We start from the raw sequence: 27234 nt of genomic DNA on the forward strand, positions 1-27234 counted from the left end.
GCGCTGGTGATAGGCGGACTTGAGGTCCACAGTGGAGAAGACTTTGTATATCGCGATCCCGTTTACCATGGCGGAAATACGGGGGAGAGGATACACGTCCAGTTGCGTAAACCGGTTGATGGTCTGGCTGTAGTCGACTGGAACTGTTGCTGGCCTCGATGACCCCTTCCTTCAGCAACCTCTGGACCTCGGACCTGATGAAGGATCGGTCCTGGGCGCTGTACCATCTGCTCTGGGTCACGACGGGTTTGCAATCGGGGGTGAGATTAGCAAACAAGGAGGGGGGGTCCACTTTGAGGGACGCAAGGCTGCAGACAGTGAGGGGGGGTATAGGGCCGCCGAATTGGAAGGTCAAACTCTTCAGGTTGCATTGGAAGTCCAGTCCTAGGAGTGCCGGTGCGCAAAGGTCAGGGAGGACAAGGAGTTTATAATTTTAAAAAACCTTCCCTTGGACCGTGAGAAAGGTCCGCGATGCAGCAGCCGGTGATGCGAACGGAGTGCGAATCTGAGGCTAACCCGATTTTGTGTTTTACAGGATGGACAGGGACCGTGCAGCGTCTTAGCGTGGCAGGGTGAACGAAGCTCCCGGAGTCCAGCAGGCAACCCGTCTCGTGGCCGTTGAGGTGGATCAGCGTCGTTGTTTTGGCGAGCGTGCGTGGCCGTGACTGGTCGAGTTGAATGGCCGCGAGCCATGGAGAAGATGCATCGTCGCAGTCGTCGTCGACCGAGTAGGTGCTGGCAGGACCTTGTGTGCCAGTCCAGGATAGCGGCGCCCAGGATCTGCACGTGGAGTCGAGGCCCCAAGATGGCGGGGCCCAAGACTCGCACGTGGCGGCACCCGCGGGACCCTCGTGGTTGCTGGGGGCGGGGTTAGCGGTGCCGGCGGGCCGGTCGGAGCGGCTGAGAGCGGGGGCAGAGAGGCGCGCAGGCCGGGCGCAGGGGCCCGGGGGCGTGGGGGGAGAGATTGGCGCGGTGCACTGGAAGGGCCCGGAAGGGTCCGGAGGAGGAGGAGAGGCACGCAGGCCGTGCGCAGGGGCCCGGAGGCGGGGGTTGAGATTGGCTCGGTGTGCTGGAAGGGCCCGGAAAGGCCCGGAGGGGGGTTCCCCGGTCGCTGCGCAGTACAGCAGCGACCGATTTGGCCTGGCAGACCGACGAAAGATGGCCCTTCTTCCCGCAGCTCTTACAGAGGGCGGAGCGGGCCGGACAGCACGGGCGAGGGTGTTTTGCGAACCCACACAAATAGCAGCGGGGCCGTGCGGACTTGTCGGGGCGTCCCGCGGCGCAGGCCTGAGGTGGGTTGGGAGCGGCAGATGGCGGTGGGGAAACGTGCCAGGAGGCCCAGGGTGGTGCAACGCGGCTGGGGACATAGGCGCGGGCGTTTAAGTCGGCGACCTCCAGGGAGGTGGAGCGTGTCCGTGCCTCAGTTATGCTGAGGTTGTCTTTTTCCAGCATCCGCTGGCGGATAGCGGCAGACTGCATCCCAGCCACGTAAGCATCTCTAATCAAAAGTTCCATGTGCTCCGTGGCTGAAATTTGGAGGCAGGAGCAATTCCTCCTCAGGACAGCGAGGGCTTGGTAAAAATCGTCTAATGACTCACCGGGGAGCTGTTGTCTGGTAGCCAGCAGATGTCGGGCGAACACTCGGTTTACCGGTTTAAGAAACTGTCCTTTCAGCTTATCCATGGCAGCGTCGTAATCTTTTTCCTCCCCTATCATCGCATAGGCCGCCATGCCCACGCTGGAGTGGAGGATATGAAGCTTCTGTGCCATGGTGGGGGGGGCTGCTTGCGGATGCCAGGTAACCATCGAAACATGCCAGCCAATGTTTGAAGAATTCCGATGCGTTCTGAGTTTGCGGGCTGATGCGGAAGCATTCAGGCTTGATCTGGAGCTCCATCTTCAAAATTCTAGCTTATTAAATTGATGTACAATCAATTGAATGCGAGACGTGTTGCTGTACAAAAGTATGGCTTTAATAAGCTAGATGTTAGCCCTGCGGTCAACTACAGTAAATGGATGACCGCAGGGCATACTGGGTATTTATACCCCGCCCTGGAGGCGGGGTTAACTCAGCCTCTCGACCAATCGGGGAGCCGTCGCATGACTGGTCTCAACCAATCGGTCGAGAGGCACATGACCGACCAGGGCCAATGGTAAGCCGGTGTTCTGCACCAATGGCAGACAGCTATGTTAATCATACCACCACACCTATAACCCCCGATCCCCTTATTAATCAAGAACCTATCTATCTCTGTCTCAAAGACACTCAGTGATTTGGCCTCCACAGCCTTCTGCGGCAAAGAGTTCCACAGATTCACCACCCTCTGCCTGAAGAAATTCCTCCTCCTCTGGTTTGAGCTTTTCTAACAAGGGGAAACATCCTCTCCACATCCACTCTATCCAGGCCTCGGAGTATCCTGCAAGTTTCAATACGATCCACCCTCACCCTCCTAAACTCCAATGTGTACAGACCCAGAGGCCTCAACCATTCCTCATATGACAAGTTCTTCATTCCAGGGATCATTCGTGTGAACTTCCTCTGACCCTTTCCAGGGCCCAAAACTGCTCACAATACTCCAAATGGGGTCTGACCAGAGCCTTATACAGCCTCAGAAATACATCCCTGGTCTTGTATTCTAGTCCTCTTGACAAGAATGCTAACATTGCATTTGCCTTCTTAACAGCCGACTGAACCTGCACGTTAACTTTTAGAGATTTGTGAACAAGGACTCCCAAGTCCCTTTGTGCTTCTGATTTCCTAAGCATTTCCGCATTTAGAAAATAATCTATGCCTAAATTCCTCCTTCCAAAGTGCATAACCTCCATTTTTCGACATAATATTCATTTGCCACTTCATTGCCCACTCTCCTAGCTTGTCCAAATCTTTCTGCAGCCCTCTTGCTTCCTCAATACTACCTGTCCCTCTACAGATCTTTGTATCATCTGCAAACTTAGCAACAGTGCCTTCAGTTCCTTCTTCCAGATCATTAATGTATATTGTGAAAAGTTGTGGTCCCAGCACAGACCCCTGAGGCACAGCACTAGTCACCGGCTGCCATCCTGTAAAAGCCCCCTTAACCCCACTCTCTGCCTTCTGCCAGTCATCTAATTCTCTATCTATGTCAGGATCTTACCCTTAACACCATGGGCTCCTAACTTATTTAACAGTCTCCTATGCGGCACCTTGTCAAAGTCTTTCGGGAAATTTAAATAAATCACGTCCACTGCTTAACCTTGTAACCTCCTCAAAGAACTCTAACAGATTAGAACATAAGAACTAGGAGCAGGACTAGGCCATCTGGCCCCTCGAGCCTGCTCCGCCATTCAATGAGATCATGGCTGATCTTTTGTGGACTCAGCTCCACTTTCCGGCCCTTTTTTCTTTAAAAAACTATCTATCTTTACCTTAAAAACATTTAATAAAGGAGCCTCAACTGCTTCACTGGGCAAGGAATTCCATAGATTCACAACCCTTTGGGTGAAGAAGTTCCTCCTAAACTCAGTCCTAAATCTACTTCCCCTTATTTTGAGGCTATGTCCCCTAGTTCTGCTTTCACCCGCCAGTGGAAACAACCTGCCCACATCTATCCTATCTATTCCCTTCATAATTTTAAATGTTTCTATAAGATCCCCCCTCATCCTTCTAAATTCAAACGAGTACAGTCCCAGTCTACTCAACCTCTCCTCGTAATCCAACCCTTTCAACTCTGGGATTAACCTCGTGAATCTCCTCTGCACACCCTCCAGTGCCAGTACGTCCTTTCTCAAGTAAGGAGACCAAAACTGAACAGGAGTGGCCTCACCAACACCCTATACAATTGCAGCATAACCTCCCTAGTCTTAAACTCCATCCCTCTAGATTTGTCAGGCATGACCTCCCTTTGACAAAGCCGTGCTGACTCAGTCCTATTTTACCATGCACTTCCAAGTACTTTGTGATCTCATCTTTAATAACAGAATCTAAAATCTTACCAACCATCGAAGTCAGGCTAACCAGCCTATAGTTTCCCATCTTCTGCCTCCCTCCCTTCTTAAACAGCGGTGTTACATTAGCCACTTTCCAGTCCTCTGGGACCCTTCCTGCTTCCCGGGATTCCTGAAAGATCGCAACCAATGCCTCCACGATTTCGTCAGCTATCTCTTTTAGGATTCTGGGGTGTGGACCATCCAGTCTAGGTGACTTATCCACCTTCAGACCTTTCAATTTCCCCAGAACCTTCTCCTTGGTGATGGCCACTGCACTTACTTCTGCCCCCTGGTTCTCCTGGAGCTCTGGCATCCCACTAGTGCCTTCCACCGCGAAGACTGATGCAAAGTAACTATTAAGTTCGTCTGCCATTTCTTTGTTTCCTATTATTACATCTCCAGCCACGTTTTCCAGTGGTCCAATGTCTATTTTTGCCTCTCTCTTACCTTTTATATATTGAAAGGAACTCTTCCTATTGTCTTTTATATCACTAGCTAACTTGCACTCATATTTCATCTTCTCTCCCCTTATTGCTTTGTTAGTTGTCCTCTGCTCGCTTTTAAATGATTCCCAATTCTCTGGCTTCCCACTAATCCTCGCCACTTTTTGCTTTTTCTTTTGCTTTAATGCTGTCCTTGACTTCCCCCGTCAACCATGGATGCCTTGTCCTCCCCTTAGCATATTTCCTCCTCTTTGGGGAATTTCTGCTGTGCCTACGAATAACTCTCAAAAACTCCTGTCATTGTTGTTCCACTATATTCCCTGTTCATCTCTTTTTCCAATCAACTCTGGCAAGCTCCTCCCTCATGTCTTTGTAGTTACCCTTATTTAATTGTAATACCATTACATCTGACTCCAGCTTCTCCCTCTCAAACTGCAGGGTAAATTCTATCCTATTGTAGTCACTACTCCCTAAATGTACCTTCACCTTAAGATCCCTGGTCAAGTCTGCCTCATTACACATCACCAAATCCAAAATTGCCTGTTCCCTAGTGGGCTCTACCACAAGCTGCTCCAAAAAACCATCTCTTAAACATTCCTCAAATTCCTTTTTCCCAGTCCACGTGCATATTGAAGTTGCCCATGTTTATTGTGATATTGCCTTTTTACATGCTTTCTCTATCTCCTGATTTATTTTCTGCCCTACATCCTGACTACAGCTAGGGGGCCTGGACATAAACCCATCAGGGTCTATTTACCTTTGTGATTGCTCAACTCTACCCACAGAGATTCTATGCCTTCTGATTCTATATATCTCCCTGCTATCAATTTAACTTCATTTCTTTTTTTTAAAAATAATTTTTATTGAAATTTTCAAAAACATATCAAAAACAGAAAATAACAGCAAGAAAACAGTATTAACAACAACAAAAAAGAAAAACACAATAACCCCCAAAACCAACCCCCCCCCCCCCCCCCCCCCCCCCAGTAACTACAAAAAGAAGAAATAGATAAGCACCCGGCATATTCAATAAACACATATACACATTTCTCCCTTCCCCCGAAACAAACCCCCCCCTCCCCTCCTCTCCCCCCCCCCGGGTTGCTGCTGCTGCCGGCCTATTTTCCTACCGTTCCGCCAGGAAGTCCAGGAAAGGCTGCCACCGCCTAAAGAACCCCTGTACTGATCCCCTCAGGGTAAATTTCACCCTCTCCAATTTGATGAACCCCGCCATATCATTGATCCAGGCCTCCACACTTGGGGACCTCGCATCCTTGCATTGAAGCAAAATCTTCCGCCGGGCTACTAGGGACGCAAAGGCCAGAACACCGGCCTCTTTCACCTCCTGCACTCCCGGCTCCACTGCAACCCCAAAAATTGCAAGTCCCCAGCCTGGCTTGACCCTGGATCCTACCACCCTCGACACCGTCCTTGCTACCCCCTTCCAAAACTCCCCCAGCGCTGGGCATGCCCAGAACATATGGGCGTGATTCGCTGGTCTCCCCGAGCACCTAGCACACCTGTCTTCGCCCCCAAAAAACCTACTCATCCTCGTCCCGGTCATGTGGGCCCTGTGCAGCACCTTGAACTAATTTAGTGGAGTTTGAAATAGTGGAATCACCTAGCTCCTCTTCCCATTTACCCTTCAGCTCCTCCACCGAGGCCTCATCCACCTCCTGCATGACGTGATACACATCCAAAATCCTCCCCCCTCAAACCCACACCCCCGAGAGCACCTGTCCCGTACCCCACGTGGGGCAGCAGAGGGAACCCATCCACCTGCCACCTGGCAAACGCCCTAACCTGCATGTACCTAAACATGTTCCCGGGGGGGAGCCCAAACTTCCCCTCTAACTCACCCAGGCTCGCAAACCTCCCATCCACAAACAGGTCCATCAACCTCCTAATATCTACCCTGTGCCAGCCCAGAACCCACCATCGATGCTTCCTGGAACAAATCGGTGGTTTCCCCATATCGGGGACTCCATCGAGCCCCCCACTTCCCCCCTATGCCGCCTCCATTGCCCCCAGATTTTGAGGGTAGCCGCCACCACCGGGCTCGTGGTATACCTCATTGGAGGGAGCGGCAACGGCGCCCTTACCAGCGCCTCCAGGCTCGTGCCCACACAGGACGCCATCTCCATCCTCTTCCATGCTGCCCCTTCTCCATCCATTACCCACTTACGCACCATCGCTGCGTTGGCAGCCCAATAGTGCCCACAGAGGTTGGGCAGCGCCAGCACCACCCCCCCCCCCTATCCCTGCCCCGCTCCAGAAACACCCTTCTCACCCTCGGAGTCCCATGCGCCCATACAAATCCCGTAATACTCCTGTTGACCCTCCTAAAAAAGGCCTTTGAGATAATGATGGGGAGGCACTGGAACAGGAACAAAAACCTCGGGAGCACCGTCATCTTGATGGACTGCACCCTGCCCACCAGCGACAGCGGCAACATGTCCCATCTTTTAAACTCCTCCTCCATTTGCTCCACCAGCCTAGTGAGGTTAAGTTTGTGTAGGGCCACCCAGCTCCTAGCCACCTGGACTCCCAGGTACCGAAAGCTCCTCCCTGCCCTTTTCAGTGGGAGCCTACCAATCCCCTCCTCTTGATCCCCCGGGTGCACGACGAACAGCTCACTCTTACCCAGGTTGAGCTTGTACCCAGAAAAGCCCCCAAATTCCCTAAGAATCTTCATCACCTCCGGCATTCCCCCCAATGGGTCCGCCACATATAGCAACAAGTCATCTGCGTATAATGACACTCGGTGCTCCTCCCCACCCCGCACCAGACCCCTCCAATTCCTCGACTCCCTCAACACCATGGCCAGGGGCTCAATTGCCAACGCAAAGAGCAAGGGGACAGGGGACACCCCTGTCTCGTCCCCCGGTACAACCGAAAGTACTCCGATCTCCTCCTATTCGTGTTTACGCTCGCCATCGGGGCCTCATATAACAGCCTCACCCAACTGACAAACCCCTCCCCAAACCCAAACCTTTCCAGCACCTCCCACAAGTACCCCCACTCAACCCTATCAAAGGCCTTCTCCGCGTCTAATGCTACCACTATCTCCGCCTCCCCTTCCACCGCCGGCATCATTATAACATTCAGAAGCTTACGTATATTGGTGTTCAGCTGCCTTCCCTTCACAAACCCCATCTGGTCGTCATGTATGACCCCCGGCACACAGTCCTCTATCCTTGTGGCCAAGATCTTTGCCAACAGCTTGGCATCCACATTTAACAACAAGATCGGCCTATATGATCCACACTGCAGGGGGTCCTTGTCCTCTTTAAGCATCAAGGAAATCAGCGCCCGTGACATAATCGGGGCAAAGCCCCCCCCCCTCCCTTGCCTCGTTAAAGGTCCTAACCAACAGGGGGCCCAGCAGTCTGCATACATTTTGTAAAATTCGACCGGAAACCCATCCAGCCCCGGCGCCTTCCCCGACTGCATGCTGCCTATCCCTTTGACCAGCTCCTCCAGCTCAATCAGCACCCCCAGCCCCTCCACCTGTCCCTCCTCCACCTTTGGAAATCTCAGCCTGTCCAAAAAACGCCCCATTCCCCCCCCCCCCCCCTCTCTGCCGGGGGCTCGGACCAGTACAACTCCCCATAAAAGTCCCTGAAGACCCCATTAATGTCCACCCCCCCGCACCACATTGCCTCCCCTATGCATCACTCCACCAATCTCCCTGGCCGCGTCACGCTTACGGAGCTGATGCGCCAGCATCCTACTCGCCATCTCCCCATATTCGTACACCGCTCCCTGTGCCTTCCTCCACTGAGCTTCCGCCTTTCCGGTGGTCAGCAAGTCAAACTTGGCCTGAAGGTTACGTCGCTCCCTCAACAGTCCCTCCTCCGGAGCCTCCGCATAACTCCTGTCCACCCTCACCATCTCCCCCACCAACCTCTCCCTCTCTCTTTGCTCTCCCCTCTCCCTATGGGCTCGGATGGAAATCAACTCCCCTCTAATCACCGCCTTCAATGCCTCCCAAACTTTCCCCACCCGGACCTCCCCATTATCATTGGCCTCTAAGTACCTCTTGATACACCCCCGAACCCGCCCGCCCACCTTCTCATCCGCCAGCAGTCCCAACTCCAGGCGCCAGAGGTCCCTCTGGTCCCTCTCCTCCCCCAGCTCAAGGTCTACCCAGTGCGGGGCATGGTCCGAAATGACGATGGCCGAATACTCGGCATCCTCCACCCTCGAAATCAGCCCCCTGCTCAGGACAAAAAAATCGATCCGGGAATAGGCTTTATGCACGTGGGGAAAAAATGAATACTCCCTGACCCTTGGCCTCGCGAATCTCCAAAGATCCACCCCTCCCATCTGGTCCATACACCCCCTCAACACCTTAGCCGCCGCGGGCCTCCTGCCCGTCCTGGACATGGATCGATCCAATGGGGGATCCAGCACCGTGTTAAAGTCACCCCCCCCCCCCCCCCCCCCCCCCCCCCCCACAGTATCAGGTCCCCCGCCTCTAGATCCGGAATGCGGCCCAACATGCGCCGCATAAAACCCGCATCGTCCCAGTTTGGGGCATAAACATTCACCAGCACCACCCGCTCCCCTTGCAACTTGCCGCTCACCATCACATACCTCCCTCCACTGTCAGCCACCACCTTTGACGCCTCAAACGACACCCTCTTCCCCACCAGAATCGCCACCCCCGATTTTTTGCATCCAGCCCCGAGTGAAACACCTGGCCTACCCAGCCCTTCCTCAGTATAACCTAGTCCGCTACCTTCAGGTGCATCTCCTGGAGCATAGCCACATCCGCCTTCAGCCCCTTCAGGGCCCGTTTGACCAGCCCATTCAGCCCCCTCACATTACAAGTTATCAGCCGGATCAGAGGGCCCCCTGCCCCCTCCCCTGCCGACTAGCCATAACCCGTCCCCTGCCCGCCCCAGGCCAGCGCCCCCCGCTCGGCCCGTTCCCCACGGCAGCAAACCCCCACCCCGGCCCTCCCTGCATACTCCAGCTCCTTCCTGGACATTTCAGCAGCAACCCGGTACCCTCCCCCCATTCCCCCTCACCACCACCCCCCCCCCCCCCCCCCCCCCCCAGGCTAGGACCCCTCCCAGCCGCGTTACTCCCTCCTTACACTCCCATGAGCCAGCTAACGTCTGCTGACCCCGGCAGCTCCCGCCACACTTCCGACCCCTCCCAACGTGGGGCTACTTCTTCTCCCCAAGACCCATCAGCAGACCCTCCTCCTCCCCCTCCCGCTCTCGCGCGGGAAAAAAGCCCGCGCTTCTCAGCTCCGACCCCGCCTCCATCCACCCTCAGCGCGGGAAACAGAAGAAAAGCCCGCACTTTCCCTCTGCCCGACCCAGCCCACGCAAAAAAGACAGCACCCCACCCGCCCTAGAAACAACACACAACCAACTTAAAACAGTATAAAACAGCATAAAACAGAGACCCATCCCACCAAAAGTTAACACAGTTATTTACAAACCCCCGACCCTCAGTCAGAGTCCAACTTCTCAGCCTGCACAAAGGCCCAAGCCTCTTCCGGGGACTCAAAATAAAAGTGCCGGTCCTTGTACGTGACCCACAGATGCGCCGGCTGTAACATGCCAAACTTCACACTCTTTCTGTGGAGCACCGCCTTCGTCCAGTTGTACCCGGCCCTCCGCTTAGCCACCTCCGCACTCCAGTCCTGGTACATCCGCACTACCGTGTTCTCCCATTTGCTGCTCCGCTCCTTCTTGGCCCACCTAAGCACGCACTCTCGGTCAACGAACAGGTGGAACCGCACCAGCACCGCCCGTGGCAGCTCATTCGGCTTGGGCCTCCTGGCCAGTATTCTGTGGGCCCCCTCCAGCTCCAGGGGCCCCTGGAAGGACCCAGTTCCCATCAGCGAGTTCAACAAAACGACCACATAGGCCCTCAGGTCTGACCCCTCCAGCCCCTCCGTGAGGCCCAGGATCCGCAGATTTTTCCACCTCGAACCGCTCCTGCCACTTAGAATAGAATAGAACAGTACAGCACAGAACAGGCCCTTCGGCCCTCAATGTTGTGTCGAGCCATGATCACCCTACTCAAACCCACGTATCCACCCTATACCCGTAACCCAACAACCTCCCCCTTAACCTTACTTTTATTAGGACACTACGGGCAATTTAGCATGGCCAATCCACCTAACCCACACATCTTTGGACTGTGGGAGGAAACCGGAGCACCCGGAGGAAACCCACGCACACAGGGGGAGGACGTGCAGACTCCACACAGACAGTGACCCAGCCGGGAATCGAACCTGGGACCCTGGAGCTGTGAAGCATTTATGCTAACCACCATGCTACCCTGCTGCCCCTTCTTATGGAACGCCTCATGCATCTCCACCTTTACCGCGAGGCTCGCAGCCTCATCCTCTCTTTCGGAGGCTTGTTGGCGGAGCTCCCGGATCTCCACCCCCTGGGCTGTTTGCATTGCCAGCAGCTTGTCCGTATTCGCCATCAGCAAGTCTAGCAGCTCCACTTTTAGCTCCTGAAAACAGCGATGGAGAGTCTCCTGCTGCTCCCGCGCCCACTGCCTCCATTCCTCGAGCCTCCGCCGGCCGCCATCTTGATTCTCTTCCCCCGCTTTTTCTTTGGCGCTGCCACCGCTATTTTGCTGGCCCCACTCTTGGTCAAGACCATAGACCACTGGGGATCTGCTGCAGACACCTTCTCACGTCGGGAACCGTCGAGCAAAAGTGCCCAAAAGTCCGTTCCTGGCGGGAGCTGCCAAACGTGCGGCTTAGCTCCGCATAGCCACAACCGGAAGTCCTTAACTTCATTTCTAACTGACAATGCAACCACGCCCCCTTTGCCCATCCGCCTGTCCTTTCGATAGGACACATATCCTTGTATATTTAGCTCCCAGCCCTGATCCCCTTGCAGCCACGTCTCTGTGATGCCCACAACATCATACCGGCCAATTTCAATGTGCACAACGAAGTCATTTACCTTGTTCCGTATACTGCGAGCATTAAGGTACAACACCCTCAGTGCTGCATTGACCACCTCCCTTCTCACACTGTCACATTTTTTGCTCTGTCTGAGGGTGATGATCTATTATTTTTGTTCTCTATTTCCCCTTCAGTTACGACACGTTCTAAGCTGACACTCTGGTTCCCAACCCCACTGCCATATTAGTTTAAATCCCCCCGAGTGACACTAGCGAAACACCGGGCCAGGCCCCAACCTAAAGAGATCCTAATGGTCCAGAAATCTGAAACCCTTCCTCCTCCACCACTTGTTTAGCCACGTGTTCAGCTGCATTATCCTCCTATTTCTAGCCTCACTGGCTCATGGCACAGGGAGTAATCCTGAGATTACAACCCTAGAGGTCCTGCTTTTTAGCTTACTGCCTAACTCCCTGATCTCCTTCTGCAGGACCTCGTCGCTCTTCCTGCCTACGTCATTATTACCTATGTGTAGTACAACCTCTGGCTGTTTACCCTCCCCCTTCAGGATGTCCTGTGTTCATTCAGAGACATCCTTGACCCTGGCACCAGGACGGCAACACACCATCCTGGAGCCTCTTTCACTTCCACAAAAGCACCTATCTGTGCCCCTTACTATAGAGTCCCCTCTAACTATCGCTCTTGCAATTTGCCCTCCCCTGCTGAGCAACAGAGCCAGTTGTGATGCCACTGTTCTGGCTGCTGTTGTTTTCCATTGATAGGCTACCCCCCCCCCCCCCCCCCAACAGTATCCAAAACAGTATACCTGTTAGAGAGGGGGACAACCACAGGGAATTCCTGCGCTGACTGCCTGCCCTTTCTAGCGGTCACCCATCTGTCTGCCTGCACCTTGGGTGTGACCATGTCTCCATAACTCCTGTCTATGACACTTCCCACTACCTGCATGCTCCTAAGTGCATCCAACTGCTTATCTAACCGAACCATGCGGTCTGTGAGGAGCTGCCATTGGTTACACCAGCTGCAGATGTAGTCGACCGGAACGCTGGAAGCATCACAGATCTGCCACATCTCACAGTTGGAGCACTGAACTGCTGAGCCCCGCTGAGTGACATTTAAGCACCAGCTAATTAATTTAAAATAAACACTTGAATTATTGTTAGATTGAGTTACAATTAACTATATGGCCCTCAGGTTTAGTTACTCCACTATCTAGTTAATTAGATTCAATTACTTTCTCAATGTTTTTTTTTTCAAATGTAACAAATTTCCTACCATCCAATCAGGTCACAGCTTTACTGTGATTTCACTTCAGTTCCCCCCCCCCCGCCCCCCCCCCCCCCCCCCCCCCCCCACAATTTGAAACGGTATTTGTATCACTTATCTTCCCGGATGCTCTTTGGATCTCAACCCCGCACATTAACAGTTTCAAAGCCGGAAGTAGAAAACAAACCAAAAAGGGTAAAAGCACCTCCTCCCACTTTGCACCTAATAATCACACTGCTCCAAATTACCAAGTTCCAATTCCCACTCTGACTGTCTCTCACTCAGGATGTCTCGACTTCACCATGCACAAGTATAACAGCAATATGCTGCGCTAAATTATTTATTTTGCTTTATTTTTTATACATTGCATTTAAAAAATAAGATTTAAACTTGGAGCTGCTCAGCTGGACCAGTTCCAACCACTGGGCCACCGTGCCGCTCTCAGTCACACTCCTGATTTGTGTCTTGTAGATGCGGGAGTGGATTCAGGCGCCAGGAGACGAAATGAAAAAATGAAAATCGCTTATTGTCACGAGTAGGCTTCAATTAAGTTACTGTAAAAAGCCCCTAGTCGCCACATTCCGGCGTCTGTCCGGGGAGGCTGGTGCAGGAATCGAACCGTGCTGCTGGCCTGCTTGGCCTCCTTTAAAAGCCAGCGATTTAGCCCAGTGAGCTAAACCACCGCAGTGCCCAGCTTCTGAACTCCTCCAGCTTACCACCTGAAACCACACGACAGCCCAGACTGGTGTCCAAAACAACGCTTTCTGTGAAATAAACTTTTCGAAAGATCTTACCAAATCCATGCTTCCGGATGTATCAAGGACTAGGCAGATCACACGATCTTTGGCCTGTAGAATTCTGAATGACGGTATCACTGAACCAGTGTGGGGTGGGCGATTGTTTCTGAAATCCTCTGACTCTCTGATCACTTCCCAAATGCTCCTGTAATTGCACATTTTGTTCTGCATGGTCGGTGCATATGGATTGTGAGTTTTTTTGTCACAGAATTCAGCCACCTGGATATTTTAAAAAAAGATGGCATGGGTTAAAGGGGCTTCAGGGCAAACTGCTCTGATTGAAAACCAGGCTGAAAATGCCAATGAAATGAAGTTACTGTGAAAAGTCCCTAGTCGCCACATTCCGGTGCCTGTTCGGGGAGGCTGTTACGGGAATTGAACCGTGCTGCTGGCCTGCCTTGGTCTGCTTTCAAAGCTAGCGATTTAGCCCTGTGCTAAACAGCTCCTTAGTGGGGTGGTCATTTTTACCTTTGTCACCCACTCAGAGAACTGTCCCAGCCTGTTATAAAACCCTGTGGATTGGCATCCCACTGACTGTAATGGATATCGGGTAGATTCTCAAACATGAAGGAATCCAAAAGCGAGGTGTACATCTGGGGGCACCTTTCATCATAAAATCACAATGGGCCACATTGTCTGCTCTCCGGATCATCAGACACCGGACGTGTGGCTAAGGTACACACCGGTACCTTCAGTACAGGTTTATTGTATCACCTGTACTATCATTAAACTCCACCTACATTTGTGAAGATAAGGGGGAGTGGAGGAGTGTTGTATTATAGTCAAACTTTTCATATTTAATAAATGTTTTCATTTTGTTGTTAAACACTAATTGGCATTCCGAGAACTCTATTCCTCATTGTTTTCTAATAAAAAGTACAAGTTATGGCCTTTTAAGCCAGGGATCTGATCAGACTGCAATTTTCCTGGGAGTTATCGGGCTGGATTCTCCGCACCACGACGCCGAAATTGGCATCGTAAGGGACATGATAGAATGAGAATGAGTTGCTGGAACAAAGTGTTGATGATATTTGAGAAAGTTCCACTTAGTGACATTACTTACCTGTGACAGCCCCTGTATGTACATTATTGAAGAGGTTGAAGTCTGTTTTCTATCTGGATAAAATTGACAATTTCCTTTTGGTAATCCTGAGGTGGGATCAATTTCACATGATTTACAGTCGCCATCTGTGCAATCGGCATTCCTGCCTATTATTTCCTTTGAGCATCTGAAAGCCAAAATAATCAAATAAACTTCTTTATTTCTGAGTAACATTTCTAGAACAAGAAATAATTTAATAAACTATAAACAGAAGCCAGGGTGTTCCTCTGTGGGCCCAGAAATTCCTGCCCAATATAAACGGACCTTTGGTTGGTCCATCAAATTTTCCGCCCTTTGGGATCGGAAAATCCTGGCCATTGGAAAATAGGCAACTGACTGCACAGCAGGAGGCCATTCGGTCCATCATATCCTTACTGAATAAGGAAAGAATCTTTTGAATCCCTCTTCCTTTTTTCTTCATTCATGTGATGTGTGCACCACTGGCTACACCAGCCTTTATTGCCCATCTCTAATTGCCCTCTGAGAAGGTGGTGGTGAGATGCCTTTTTGAACCGCTGCAGTCCATGTGGCGTAGGTACACCCACAGTGCTGTTAGTGAGGGAGCTCCAGGATTTTGGCCCAGCGACAGTGAAGGAACGGCGATGTTGTGAGTCTGGTGTAGCCACCCCCCATCCCCCTCCTCAAGGCGGGTTCTGAGGCCGGGGGGGATGTCTGGTTTAGCACAGGGCTAAATCGCCGGCTTTGAAAGCAGACCAAGGCAGGCCAGCAGCACGGTTCAATTCCTGTAACAGCCTCCCCAAACAGGTGCCATAGGCGACTACGGGCTTTTCACAGTAACTTCATTTGAAGCCTACTTGTGACAATAAGCGATTTTCATTTCATTTTCATTTCAGATAATTGAATGGACAGGATTCCCCTGCAACACTGTCTGCCCAAGCCCAGAAGCAATTTTAAGTTTGAGCGAGCAGGGCCTCGGTTGCGAAACCCGCTCATTTACCAATTAGGGTCGGGGGTGGGGGGAGGGGGGGGTGTGCGTTTAGTTGTGTCGAGAGCAGTCAGAAGTGGGGGAGTCCGGGCAGCACGGTGGGGCAGTGGGTTAGCCCTACTGCCTCACGGCGCCGAGGTCCCAGGTTCGATCAGGCTCTGTGTCACTGTCCGTGTGGAGTTTGCATATTCTCCCCGTGTTTGGGTGGGTTTCGCCCCCACAACCCAAAAATGTGCAGGTGGGTCAATTGGCCACACTAAATTGCCCCTTAATTGGAGAAAATGAATTGGGTATTCTAAATTTATTTTTTAAAAAGGAGTGGGGGAGTCCTGTGAGGGGGTGTGGGGAGTCCCATGGGGGGGGGGGGGGGGGGGGGGGGTTTATCCCATGGGCTGGGGGTGGCCTGTGGGTGGGTTGCATGGAGGGCATTTTGGAGGATGAAGTGAGGTAGAAGGGGGTGGATGAGGGGATAGTGGTTGAGTCCGATTAGGAGGATCTCTGTGGAGGGATTGTGGAGGAGTCTCGTAGGGGGTCCCAATGGAGGGAGTCCCATGGGGTGGGAGAGCAGGGGCCATGTCGGTGGTGTCTTTGGTGTACGTCCCAAATATGATGCCCTGGACCTAACTGGACCCTCCACCCTCTATTCTGTTTCCTACTGCCATGGGCAGAAGCTCGAGGAAGTCATTTTGAGATCAAATTACAGGCTTCCAAATATTTATGTCTATCAGAGACGGACAGAACAAATGCAGGTTTGTCTTTCTTGGTTGGCAGTCAATTGAGTATCAAAGAGCAAGAGATAGAAGCCTGCATCTGAAGCAGATAATTTTTTTATTCGTTCAGGGAATGGGGGCATTGTTGGCTGGGCCGGTATTAATTGCCTGCCCCTAATTGCCCTTGAATTGAATATTTTTTCTGGACCATTTTAGAGGAAATTTGGGTGACAAACGTGTTGCTGTGGGTCAGGAGTCGCATGTAGGCCAGACTGGGTAAGCGGAGTAAATTTCTTTCCCTAAAGGATATGAATGCGACAGAATGGTTTTTATGATATTCGACAATGGTTTCATGGGCCGGGATTCTCCCCTACCCGGCGGGGCGGGGGGTCCTGGCGTGTCGGAGTGGTGCGAACCACTCCGACGTCGGGCCGCCCCAAAGGTGCGAAAGTCTCTGCACCTTTAGGGGCCAAGCCCTCACATTGAGGGGCTAGGCCTGCGCTGGGGTGGTTCCCACTCCGGCGGCTGGCGTGAACGGCCTTTGGCGCTATGCCAGCCGGGGCCGAAAGGACTTCGCCGGCCGGCGTAAGTCCACGTATGCGCCGGAGCGTCAGCGGCTGCTGACGTCATACCAGCACATTCGCACGGGAGGGGCTCTCTTCCGCCTCCGCCATGATGATGACCATGGCGAAGGTGGAAGAAAAAGAGTGCCCCCCACGACACAGGCCCGCCCACCAATCAGTGGGCCCTGATCGCGGGCCAGGCCACCGTGGGGGCACCCGCTGGGGTCAGATCGCCCCGCGCACCCCCCCCCCCAGGACCCCGGAGCCCACCCGCGCCGCCAATCTCGCCGGTCAGGTAGGTGGTTTAATCCATGCCGGCGGGAGAGGCCTGTCGTTGGCGGGACTTCGGCCGGAGTGGCGCGGCGCGATTCCCGCCCCTGCCGAATCTCGGGGGGCGGAGAATTCGGGACACGGCAGGGGCGGGATTGACGCCGGCCCCGGGGGGGGTCGGAGAATCCCGCCCATGGTCATCATTAGACTTCTAAATCCAGATTTTTTTTAAAAATTGAATTCAAATTTCACCATTTGCCAGGGTGGGATTTGAACTCGGGTCTCCAGAGCATTAGCACTGTGACACTGCCTCCCCTATGCTGATGCTGATTATCGTCCACAATGCAGAGTGTAAGTGGAACTTGCACTTAGATTGAAGACTGAGGCATTAAAAGAGACTTGGTGGCACAGTAGCACAGTGGCTAACACTGTGGCTTCACAGCTCCAGCTGCCCGGCTTGGGTCTCTGTGCGGAGTCTTCACGTTCTCCCTGTGTCTTCGTGGGTTTCCTCCGGGTGCTCCCGTTTCCTCCCACAAGTCCCGAAAAACATGCTGATAGGTGATTTGGACATTCTGAGTTCTCCCTCTGTGAACCCGAACAGGCGCCGGAATGTGGCGACCAGGGGCTTTTCACAATAACTTCATTGCAGTGTTAATGTAAGCCTTCTTGTGACAATAAAGATTATTATTATAAAGATTTCCCTAGATTGGAGTTAGAGAAAGAAATCTACGGTATCGTCCTCACAGTGACAGATAGTTATGTGATTAGAGGTTATGCAGCTGGGAAGGTAAAAAAGTAAGCAATCCAATAGAAGCTTGGAGTAACTGAAATGTTTTCTGTAAGAACTGTAACCCTATGGAGAGTGTGATATATCATAAGTGAAAAGGAACCACTCATTCCCACAGTTTAAGGAATACGGTGTTGACAGAAGAACAGTAGTGATTAGTTTCATAGATTTCGTAGAATTTATAGTGCAGAAGGAGGCTATTCGGCCCATCGTGTCTGCACCGGTTCTTGGAAAGAGCACCCTACCCAAACCTACACCTCCATCCTATCCCCATAACCCAGTAACCCGTAACCCAGTAACCTCACCCAACACTAAGGGCAATTTTGGACACTAAGGGCAATTTATGGATTTCAGTAAAGCATTTGATAAGGTTCCCTACGGTCGGCTATTGCAGAAAATACGGAGGCTGGGGATTGAGGGTGATTTAGAGATGTGGATCAGAAATTGGCTAGTTGAAAGAAGACAGAGGGTGGTGGTTGATGGGAAATGTTCAGAATGGAGTTCAGTTACGAGTGGCGTACCATAAGGATCTGTTCTGGGGCCGTTGCTGTTTGTCATTTTTATAAATGACCTAGAGGAGGGCACAGAAGGTTGGGTGAGTAAATTTGCAGAGACACTAAAGTCGGTGGAGTTGTAGACAGTGTGGAAGGATGTTGCAGGTTACAGAGGGACATAGATAAGCTGCAGAGCTGGGCTGAGAGGTGGCAAATGGAGTTTAATGAAGAGAAGTGTGAGGTTATTCACTTTGGAAAGAATAACAGGAATGCGGAATATTTGGCTAATGGTAAAATTCTTGGTAGTGTGAATAAGCAGAGGGATCTCGGTGTTCATGTACATAGATCCCTGAAAGTTGCCATCCAGGTTGATAGGGTTGTGAAGAAGGCCTATGGTGTGTTGGCCTTTATTGGTAGAGGGATTGAGTTCCGGAGCCATGAGGTCATGTTGCAGTTGTACAAAACTCTAGTACGGCCGCATTTGGAGTATTGCGTACAGTTCTGGTCGCCTCATTATAGGAAGGACGTGGAAGCTTTGGAACGGGTGCAGAGGAGATTTACCAGGATGTTGCCTGGTATGGAGGGAAAATCTTATGAGGAAAGGCTGATGGACTTGAGGTTGTTTTCGTTAGAGAGAAGAAGGTTAAGAGGTGACTTAGTAGAGGCATACAAAATGATCAGAGGCTTAGATAGGGTGGACAGCGAGAGCCTTCTCCCGCGGATGGGGGTGGCTAGCACGAGGGGACATAGCCTTAAATTGAGGGGTAATAGATATAGGACAGAGGTAGGTTTTTTACGCAAAGAGTGGTGAGGCCGTGGAATGCCCTACCTGCAACAGTAGTGAACTCGCCAACATTGAGGGCATTTAAAAGTTTATTGGATAAGCATATGGATGATAATGGCATAGTGTAGGTTAGATGGCCTTTAGTTTTTGACTTCCCATGTCGGTGCAACATCGTGGGCCGAAGGGCCTGTACTGCGCTGTATAGGTCTATGTTCTATGTTCTTATCATGGCCAATCCACCTAACCTGCACATCTTTGGACTGTGGGAGGAAACCGGAGCACCAGGAAACCGGAGCACACAGACACGGGGAGAACCTGCAAGACTCCGCAAAGATAGTGACCAAAACCAGGAATCGAACCTGGGGCCCTGGAGCTGTGAAGCAATTGTGCTAACCACTACTATGCTGCCCCATTGTGTATTTTAGTCATTTCATACAGTAAATATTTTATAAATGAAATCTTAACATGCTTTCAGCTATTTAACTGGAAGATCGAAATTCTCTTTAAAAGTTATGGGTCTCTACAGAGATTGTAACATGTCACAGGATCTAAATTCATATGTAATAATGAGGCTCCAGTCTTATTCAGAGGAAGAACATGAACCTGAAGCAGACAAAATGCTATGGTTCATGATGCACAATGTGAGTGGAGCTTGCACTCAGATTGAAGGCTGAGATTGTGAGCAGTTAAAAGGGGCTGGAAGATTTGCCTAGCTTGGAACTGGAGGAAGAAATTTACAGTGTAACCCTCACAGTGAGAGATTGGTCTTATTGAGCTGCCCATAAGAAGGACCCATGGAAAACGGACCTGGGCAATCCATACTCTACACCTGGATAGCCTACATTGCATAATTTATAATGGGTACGAGTCAATGTGGCTGGGAAGAACCTCACCACCTTTGATGACAGTCACTGGCAGAAACACACGTTCTTTCCCGTCCATGACATAGCAACACCAAAAAGCTGCCTAAACAATTTGCTGTCTTAATTGTGCCAATACATTTACCGCAGCAGATTACAAGAACAGAAAGGTGCTGCTTGGATATCATACTGTTATCTAGAAATCCCAAGGTACATTTTTCAGTGACAATCAGAATGGACCTACCTTGTTGCTTCATACTTTCCATTAGATAAATAGTAAGGCACCAATTGATTATATTCATCAAAAACTCCCCACTGAAGATGGGCCCATTCATGAACAAAAACTTTATCTGTAGAAACAGAAGCCCTTTTGTTTAAAGTGAGATCAATGCTGTCACTTTCTGTGAGGTATAAATGGAACTGGTTCTTTGATTATTTTAAATATTGCCATTTTCCACTCATATGTAAAATACCCTCAGTGGTGTGAAGTTACTTTGTGGCATCACAGAATGATCAATATTCTCTTTCCCACGTTAGTGGTGGGACTGATTTCTGTCGCGATGTTTCTGAGTATTGGTTAGAATTAGTCTGGTCAAGGGTTTAGCTGACGTCGTATCGATTGACCTGATGGGAAAGGACCTAATTAAAAATATATTGGTAACGTTGCTGTAAATTCTTTCATCAAAGCCACATACTGATAATTTTGTCTTAATTTTACCTCCTTTTTCTTATTGTCATAGAAACCACTGCACTCATCTTCATCATCTTCAGGGTAATCAAGTGGGATGATGTTCTTTTTTCTTATTTATTCATTCACAGGATGTGGGTGTCACTGGCTAGGCCAACATTTATAACCCTTCCCCAATTACCCTTGAGAGGTTGGTGCTGAGCTGCCGTCTTGAACCGCTGCAGTCCATGTGGTGTAGGTACATCCACACTGCTATTAGTGCGGGAGCTGTGGGATTTTAACCCAGTGACAGTGAAGGAACGGTGATATATTTCCAAGTCAGGGCGGTGTGTGGCTTGGAGGGGAACTTGCAGGTAGTGGTGTTCCCATGTGTCTGCTTCCCTTGTCCTTCTAGCTGCTACCAGTCACGGGTTTGGAGGGTGCTGAATAAGGCACCTTGGTGATTTGCTGCAGTGCATCTTGTAGATGGTACACACGGCTGCCATTGTGCATCAGTGGTTATAGGGAATGAATGTTTGTGGATGGGGTGCTGATCAAGCATGCTGCTCTGCCCTGGAGGCTGTCTAGTTCTTGAGTGTTATTGGAATCTCGCTCAGGCAAGTGTATGCAATCAGACTCCTGACATGTGCCTTGTAGATGGTGAACAAGCTCTGGGGAATCAGGAGGTGAGTTACTCGCTGCAGAATTCTTAGCCTCAGGCCTGCTCTTGTCGCTGCAGTATTCACATGCCTGGTCCAGTTCAGTTCCTGAGCAATGGTAACACCTGTGCAGGTTGACAGTGGGTACTTCAGCAATCATAATGCCCTTGAATGTCAAGGGGGGATGGTTTAGAGTCACAGAATTCACAGTACAGATTTGTGCTATTTGGCCCATCGAGTCTGCACCAGCTCTTGGAAAGAGCACCCTACTTAAGCCCACACTTCCACCCTGACCCCGTAACCCAGAAATCCTACATGACCCAAGGGCAATTTTTGCATGGCCAATCCACCTAACTTGCACATCTTGGGACTGCGGGAGGAAACCGGAGCACCCGGAGGAAACCCATGCATTTGATGCCCTATTGTTGGAAATGGGCATTGCCTGGCATTTCTCAGCCACCTATCTGCCCAAGCCTGATTGCTGTCCAGGTCTTACTGCAAATGGACACAAACTGTTTCAATGGACAAACTGTTTCAATATCTGAGGAGTCACGGATTGTGCTGAGTATTGTGAAAATATCTCTATTTCTGACCTTATGATGGAGGCAAAGTCATTGATAAAACTTCTGACATTGTTGGGCATAGGGTGCTACCCTGCAGAACACAAGCAGTGATGCCTTGGGACTGAGATAATTGACTTCCAACAATCACAACCATCTTCCTTTATGCCAGGTATGACTCCAGTCAGTGGAGAGTTTTCCCACATATTCCCAGTTTTGCAAGGACCCCTTATGCCACACTCCTGCCTTGATGTCAAGGGAAGTCATTCTCATCTCACCCTCTTGATTTCAGTTCATGAAGACTTTATTACGGTCAGGAATTGAGTGACCTTGGTGAAACCCAAACTGAGGTTATTTCTGAGTAGATGCTGCTTGATAGCAGTGTCGATGACCCGTCCATCACTTTGCTGATAATCAAGACTAGACTGATGGGGCATTAATTGGCCATATTGTTTTTATCTGCCCTTTATGGATAGGACATACCTGAGCAATGTTCCACATTGTCGGATAGATGCCAGTGTTATGCTAGTTATACAGTGGTTAACCAATGTGCAGCAGTTAATCAAGACTAGAGTGATGGAGCAGTAATTGGCCATATTGTTTTCACCTGACCGTCTAAAAACCTGATCTGCTTCAATGTACTCATCGACGGAGAATCCCACTGCTCTCTGGGGTAGAGATGCGCTGAAGGTTCACAAACCCTGTGAGCGAAGGAACTACTCCTCAAGCCAGTCCCAGGATGACCGACTTCTTAATCTGAGACTGTGTCCCACCCTCCTTGCCTCGTGTTCTGCCTTCCCCATTCAGGACGGGGTTGCGGGAGGGAGAGGAGCGACGGGGGGTGGGCTTGAACTTTCCTGTTCGGGGTCAGTGGATTGCGATTTTGCCCCTTCCCATAAGCACTAAGGGGGTGCTGAGAATCCTCCTCTAAACTCCGACCTCAGCTAGCGGGCAGCTCACTGCAGGCCTCAGGACGGAATTGGCCTGGGATACCCGCGATTGCCACCCAGTAGGTGGTGTGCACCCAGATGAGACATTCCTGAACGGCCAATGCCAGGACACCCGCCAGCATTTGATACCTAGTCATGGCCATTCGCATATGGTTCATTTTTCAAAAAAACACTCCAAACGGGGAAATGAAAATAAGTCAGCAACATCAGATCAGAGAGTCACTGTTTCTCCTTGAGACGCTCAAAGTGAGACTTTCCAATTACAAATCGCACAGGTCAGACAGCTGTTTACAAGAAATTCTTTGTGGCCTTTTAAAGATTTTCAGTTTCAATGTTTATCAGGCTGTCTAATACATCTGAGGCGGCTCTCAAACGGGTCGAGCCTCTGATGTACCATCAATTGAACGCGAGACGAGTTGCTGGATAAAAGTATGGCTTTAATCAGCTAGATGCTAGCCCTGCGGTCGATTACAGTAAATGGACGACCGCCAGGAGTACTGGGTTTTCATACCCCGCCCTGGAGGCGGGGTTAACACAGCCTCTCGACCAATCGGGGAGCCGTCACATGACTGGTCTCAACCAACCGGTCGAGAGGCACATGACCGACCAGGGCCAATGGTAAGCCGGTGTTCTGCACCAATGGCAGGCAGATATGCTAATCATACCACCACAGCCTCCACAGAGAATCACTTGCGGTTTGGTTTCCCGACCACATTCTGACATAATCTCACCAATTGTCTGCAGTTTAGCTTTTTAGTTGCCTGTTTGCATGCAGCAAACGTCCTGATGTCGTTCCTGAGGTTGATCGAGGGGCGGCTCATCGAGGTTCTGTCCCTTGACCCCAGTGCTGCCTCTCACTGCAGGGGAGAGTCCCCGGCCTGAGCGTTCCTCCACATTACACGCTCTCAGTTCTAAGTTTTAGAATAGAATCCAGACGGTACAGAAAGGAGGCCATTTGTCCCATCGAATCTGCACCGACCCTCTGAAAGAGCACCCCACCCAAGCTCAGTCCCCTGCCCTATCCCAAGCTCAGTCTCCCGCCCTATTGGGCGGCACGGTAGCACAGTGGTTAGCACTGTTGCTTCGCAGCACCAGACTCCCGGGTTCGATTCTTGGTTTGGATCACTGTCTGTGCGGAGTCTGCACATTCTCTCCGTGTCTGCGTGGGTTTCTTCTGGGTGCTCTGGTTTCCTCCCACAAGTCCCAAGTGACGTGCTGTCAGGTGAATTGGACATTTTGAATTCTCCCTCTGTGTACCCGAGCAGGCGCCAGAGTGTGGTGACTAGGGGATTTTCACAGTAACTCCATTGCAGTGTTAATGTAAGCCTACTTGTGACAATAAAGGTGATTATTATCATTCTTCTTTATGGATAGGACATACCTGAGCAATTTTCCACATTGTCGGATAGATGCCAGTGTTGTGCTAGTTATCCAGCGGTTAACCAATGTGCAGCATCTACAGTACTGTTGTAGTTGTGAATTATAAACACTAAGAGGGGCGCATACGGTCAGGGTCGGGGCCCAGGACTCTGTTTTCCACGACATAGCCGAGGATGGCAAGCCTGGTCGTGCGGAAAACGCATTTCTCCATGTTGTGAGGTTGAGTTTCTGGGCCGTCTGGAGAAATCGATGGAGGTTGAATTATCGTGGTCCTGCTGGTCATAGCCGCAGATGGTGACGTTATCCAAGTACGGAAACGTGGCCCGCAGCCCGTACTGATCCACCATTCGGTCCATTGCTCGTTGGAACACCGAGACCCCGTTCATGACGCCAAAGGGAACCCGGAGGAAATGGAAGAGGCGGCCATCGGCCTCGAACGCCATGTAGTGGCGGTCCTCCGGGCGGATTGGGAGCTGGTGGTATGCAGACTTCAGATCCACCGTGGAGAAAAAACGATACTGAGCGATCTGATTCACCATTTCTGCAACCCAGGGGAGGAGGTACGCATTGAGGAGCGTAAACCGATCAATGGTCTGACTATAGTCCACGACCATGCGGAATTTTTCCCCGGTCTTGATGACCACCACCTGAGCTCTCCAGGGGCTGTTATTGGACTCTATGATCCCCTCACGTAGGAGCCTCCGGACCTCGGTTCTGATAACCACCCTGTCCTGATGGCTGTACTGCATGCTGTGAGTGGCTATGGGTTTGCAGTCCGGAGTGAGATTGGCAAAGAGTGGAGGGGGGAGATTCGCAGCGTGGCTAGGCTGCAGATGGTGAGTGGGGGTAGGGGTCCGCCGAAGCTGAGGGTGAGACTTCTGAGGTTACACTGGAAGTCAAGTCCCAGTAAGAGAGGGGCGCAGAGTTCGGGCAGGACGTATAGTTGAAAATTAGAGTAGCTAGCGCCTTGGATTGTTAGGATCGCGACGGTGCGCCCTTGGAGGTGAACAGAGTGGGAGCCCGAAGCGAGGGAGATAGTTTGCCGTGCAGGAAAAACAGGGAGCGAACAGCGTCTTACCAGAACTGGGTGTACGAAGCACTCGGTGCTCCCGGAGTCGAAGAGGCACGGTGTACTGTACCCGTTGATTTTAACGGTCATCATGGAGTTGCGGAGGTGATTCGGACGCGACTGGTCCAACGTGACCGCGCTGAGTTGTGGGTAGTTGGCGGCTCGATCAGCTGTGCTGGAGTGGCCCTGTGATGAATGCCCACTGAGGTCGCAGTCTTCGATCTGGGTTGCTGAGTTTGGAGAGGATGGAGCCCAAGATGGCCGCCCCCATGGATCGCACGTGGTGGGCGGCGAGGAAAATGGCGCCCAAGATGGTGGCCCCCATGAGTCGCACGTGGCCGGCCACATGGTGGGCATTTGCCAAGATGGCGGCCCCCATGGGTCGCACGTGGTGGGTGGGGGTGGAGTCGGAGTACAGGCCACGGCGTTACGGGGCCTGCGGGCCTGCGAATTCAGGGAGAGAGTGCTCTGGGCTGCAGGAGGGTTTGAGGCTGGAGCTTTCATCGCCAGACATACTCTGGCATAGTGTCCTTTGCGACCGCAGCTGCTGCAGGTCGCGTGCAGGCCGGGCAGTGCTGCCGCGGGTGCTGGGGCTGGCCACAAAAATGGCAGGCTGGAGTAGCATAGTGGCTGGGTGGCTGCGCGGCGCAGGCCTGGGGTAGTCGCTGGTCGGGGGCTCATGATGGAGTCGCGGAGTCCGCGGGGAACGAGGTGAGGCTGCAGAACGAGACCTCCATAGTAGGGGCGAGTTCTACAGTGTCTTCTAAGTTTTGGGCCCCCTTCTCAAGCAACCGCTGGCGCACGTAATTGGATCTGAAGCCTGCGGACAGCGAGTTCCCTATGTTCTGCAGCATTTACAGCTTGGTAATTACAGTCCCGGGATAAGGTTTTTAAGTCTCTTAGGAATTCTTCTAGCGATTCTGTGGGGCGCTGGCGGCGAGTAGTAAAAATGTGGCGCACGTAGACCTCATTGATGGGCCTCACATACATTCTGTCGAGTAGTCCAGGACCTCTGTATATGAGCCAATACAATTAAGTTGAGTAGATATACGATGGCTCACCCTTGCGTGCAGTAGGCTGAGTTTTTGCTCCTCCGTAGTTTCTGTAATGCTTTCTTCAGCCAGGTAGGCCTTAAAACATCGGAGCCAGTGTGAAAAGATTTCTTTCGCCTCTGCATCCTGTGGGTCGAGTTCCAGTCGATCAGGTTTGAGGGCTGATTCCATGGTCATTGCTTACTATTTAAGATCACACTTTTCTCCCTGTCGGCTGAGACTCGCCAGGCCTTCAACTGCATCAAGGAGGACATCGCCAAAGAGGTCGCTCTTGCAGCCACATTGAATCAGGCAGGGAGACCAGTCGCATTTTTCTCCCGAACCCTCTCCGCTTCAGAACTTCGACACTCCTCGGTCGAAAAGGAAGCACAAGCCATTGTGGAGGCTGTACGTCACTTGAGGCACTACCTCGCAGGTAGAAGGTTCACCCTCATCACCGACCAAAGATCGATTGCCTTCATGTTTGACAACTCGCAAAGGGGCAAAATTAAAAATGACAAAATCCTGAGGTGGAGGATCGAACTCTCCACCTACAAATACGATATCATGTATCGGCCGGGGAAGCTCAACGAGCCCCCAGATGCCCTGTCCCGCGGCACGTGCGCCAGCACGCAGAGCGCCCACCTGAAAGCCATCCACAATGACCTCTGCCACCCGGGGGTCACCCGGCTCGCCCACTACGTCAAAGCCCGAAATCTACCTTACTCCACTGAGGAGGTAAAAGCCATCACCAGGGATTGCCCGATCTGTGCGGAGTGCAAACCACACTTCTATAGACCAGAAAGGGCCCACCTGGTCAAGGCTTCTCGGCCCTTTGAACGCCTCGCCATCAATTTCAAAGGGCCACTTCCCTCGAATAATAGGAATGTGTACTTCCTGAATGTCATCGACGAGTTCTCCCGCTTCCCTTTTCCTATCCCGTGCCTCGATATGGCCTCCCACATAGTCATTAGGGCCCTGCATAGTATCTTCACCCTGTTTGGTTTCCCCAGCTACGTACAC

The 27234-nt window shown here is 51.5% G+C and overlaps 1 protein-coding gene across 1 annotated transcript in view; it reads right to left on the reverse strand.

The window, feature by feature from the left end:
• LOC119964376 (calcium-activated chloride channel regulator 1-like) overlaps window positions 1-27234 on the reverse strand; it is an 87308-nt gene that overhangs the window by 43191 nt on the left and 16883 nt on the right. Inside the window, exons 4-6 of the mRNA XM_038793769.1 lie at window positions 20140-20245; window positions 14443-14608; window positions 13377-13598 (exon numbers count right to left, since the gene is read on the reverse strand). Of these exons, the coding sequence (XP_038649697.1) occupies window positions 13377-13598; window positions 14443-14608; window positions 20140-20245 (494 nt within the window). The remainder of the gene's footprint in view (window positions 1-13376; window positions 13599-14442; window positions 14609-20139; window positions 20246-27234) is intronic.

The sequence above is a fragment of the Scyliorhinus canicula genome, chromosome 4, assembly GCF_902713615.1.
Source record: "Scyliorhinus canicula chromosome 4, sScyCan1.1, whole genome shotgun sequence".
NCBI lineage: Eukaryota > Metazoa > Chordata > Chondrichthyes > Carcharhiniformes > Scyliorhinidae > Scyliorhinus > Scyliorhinus canicula.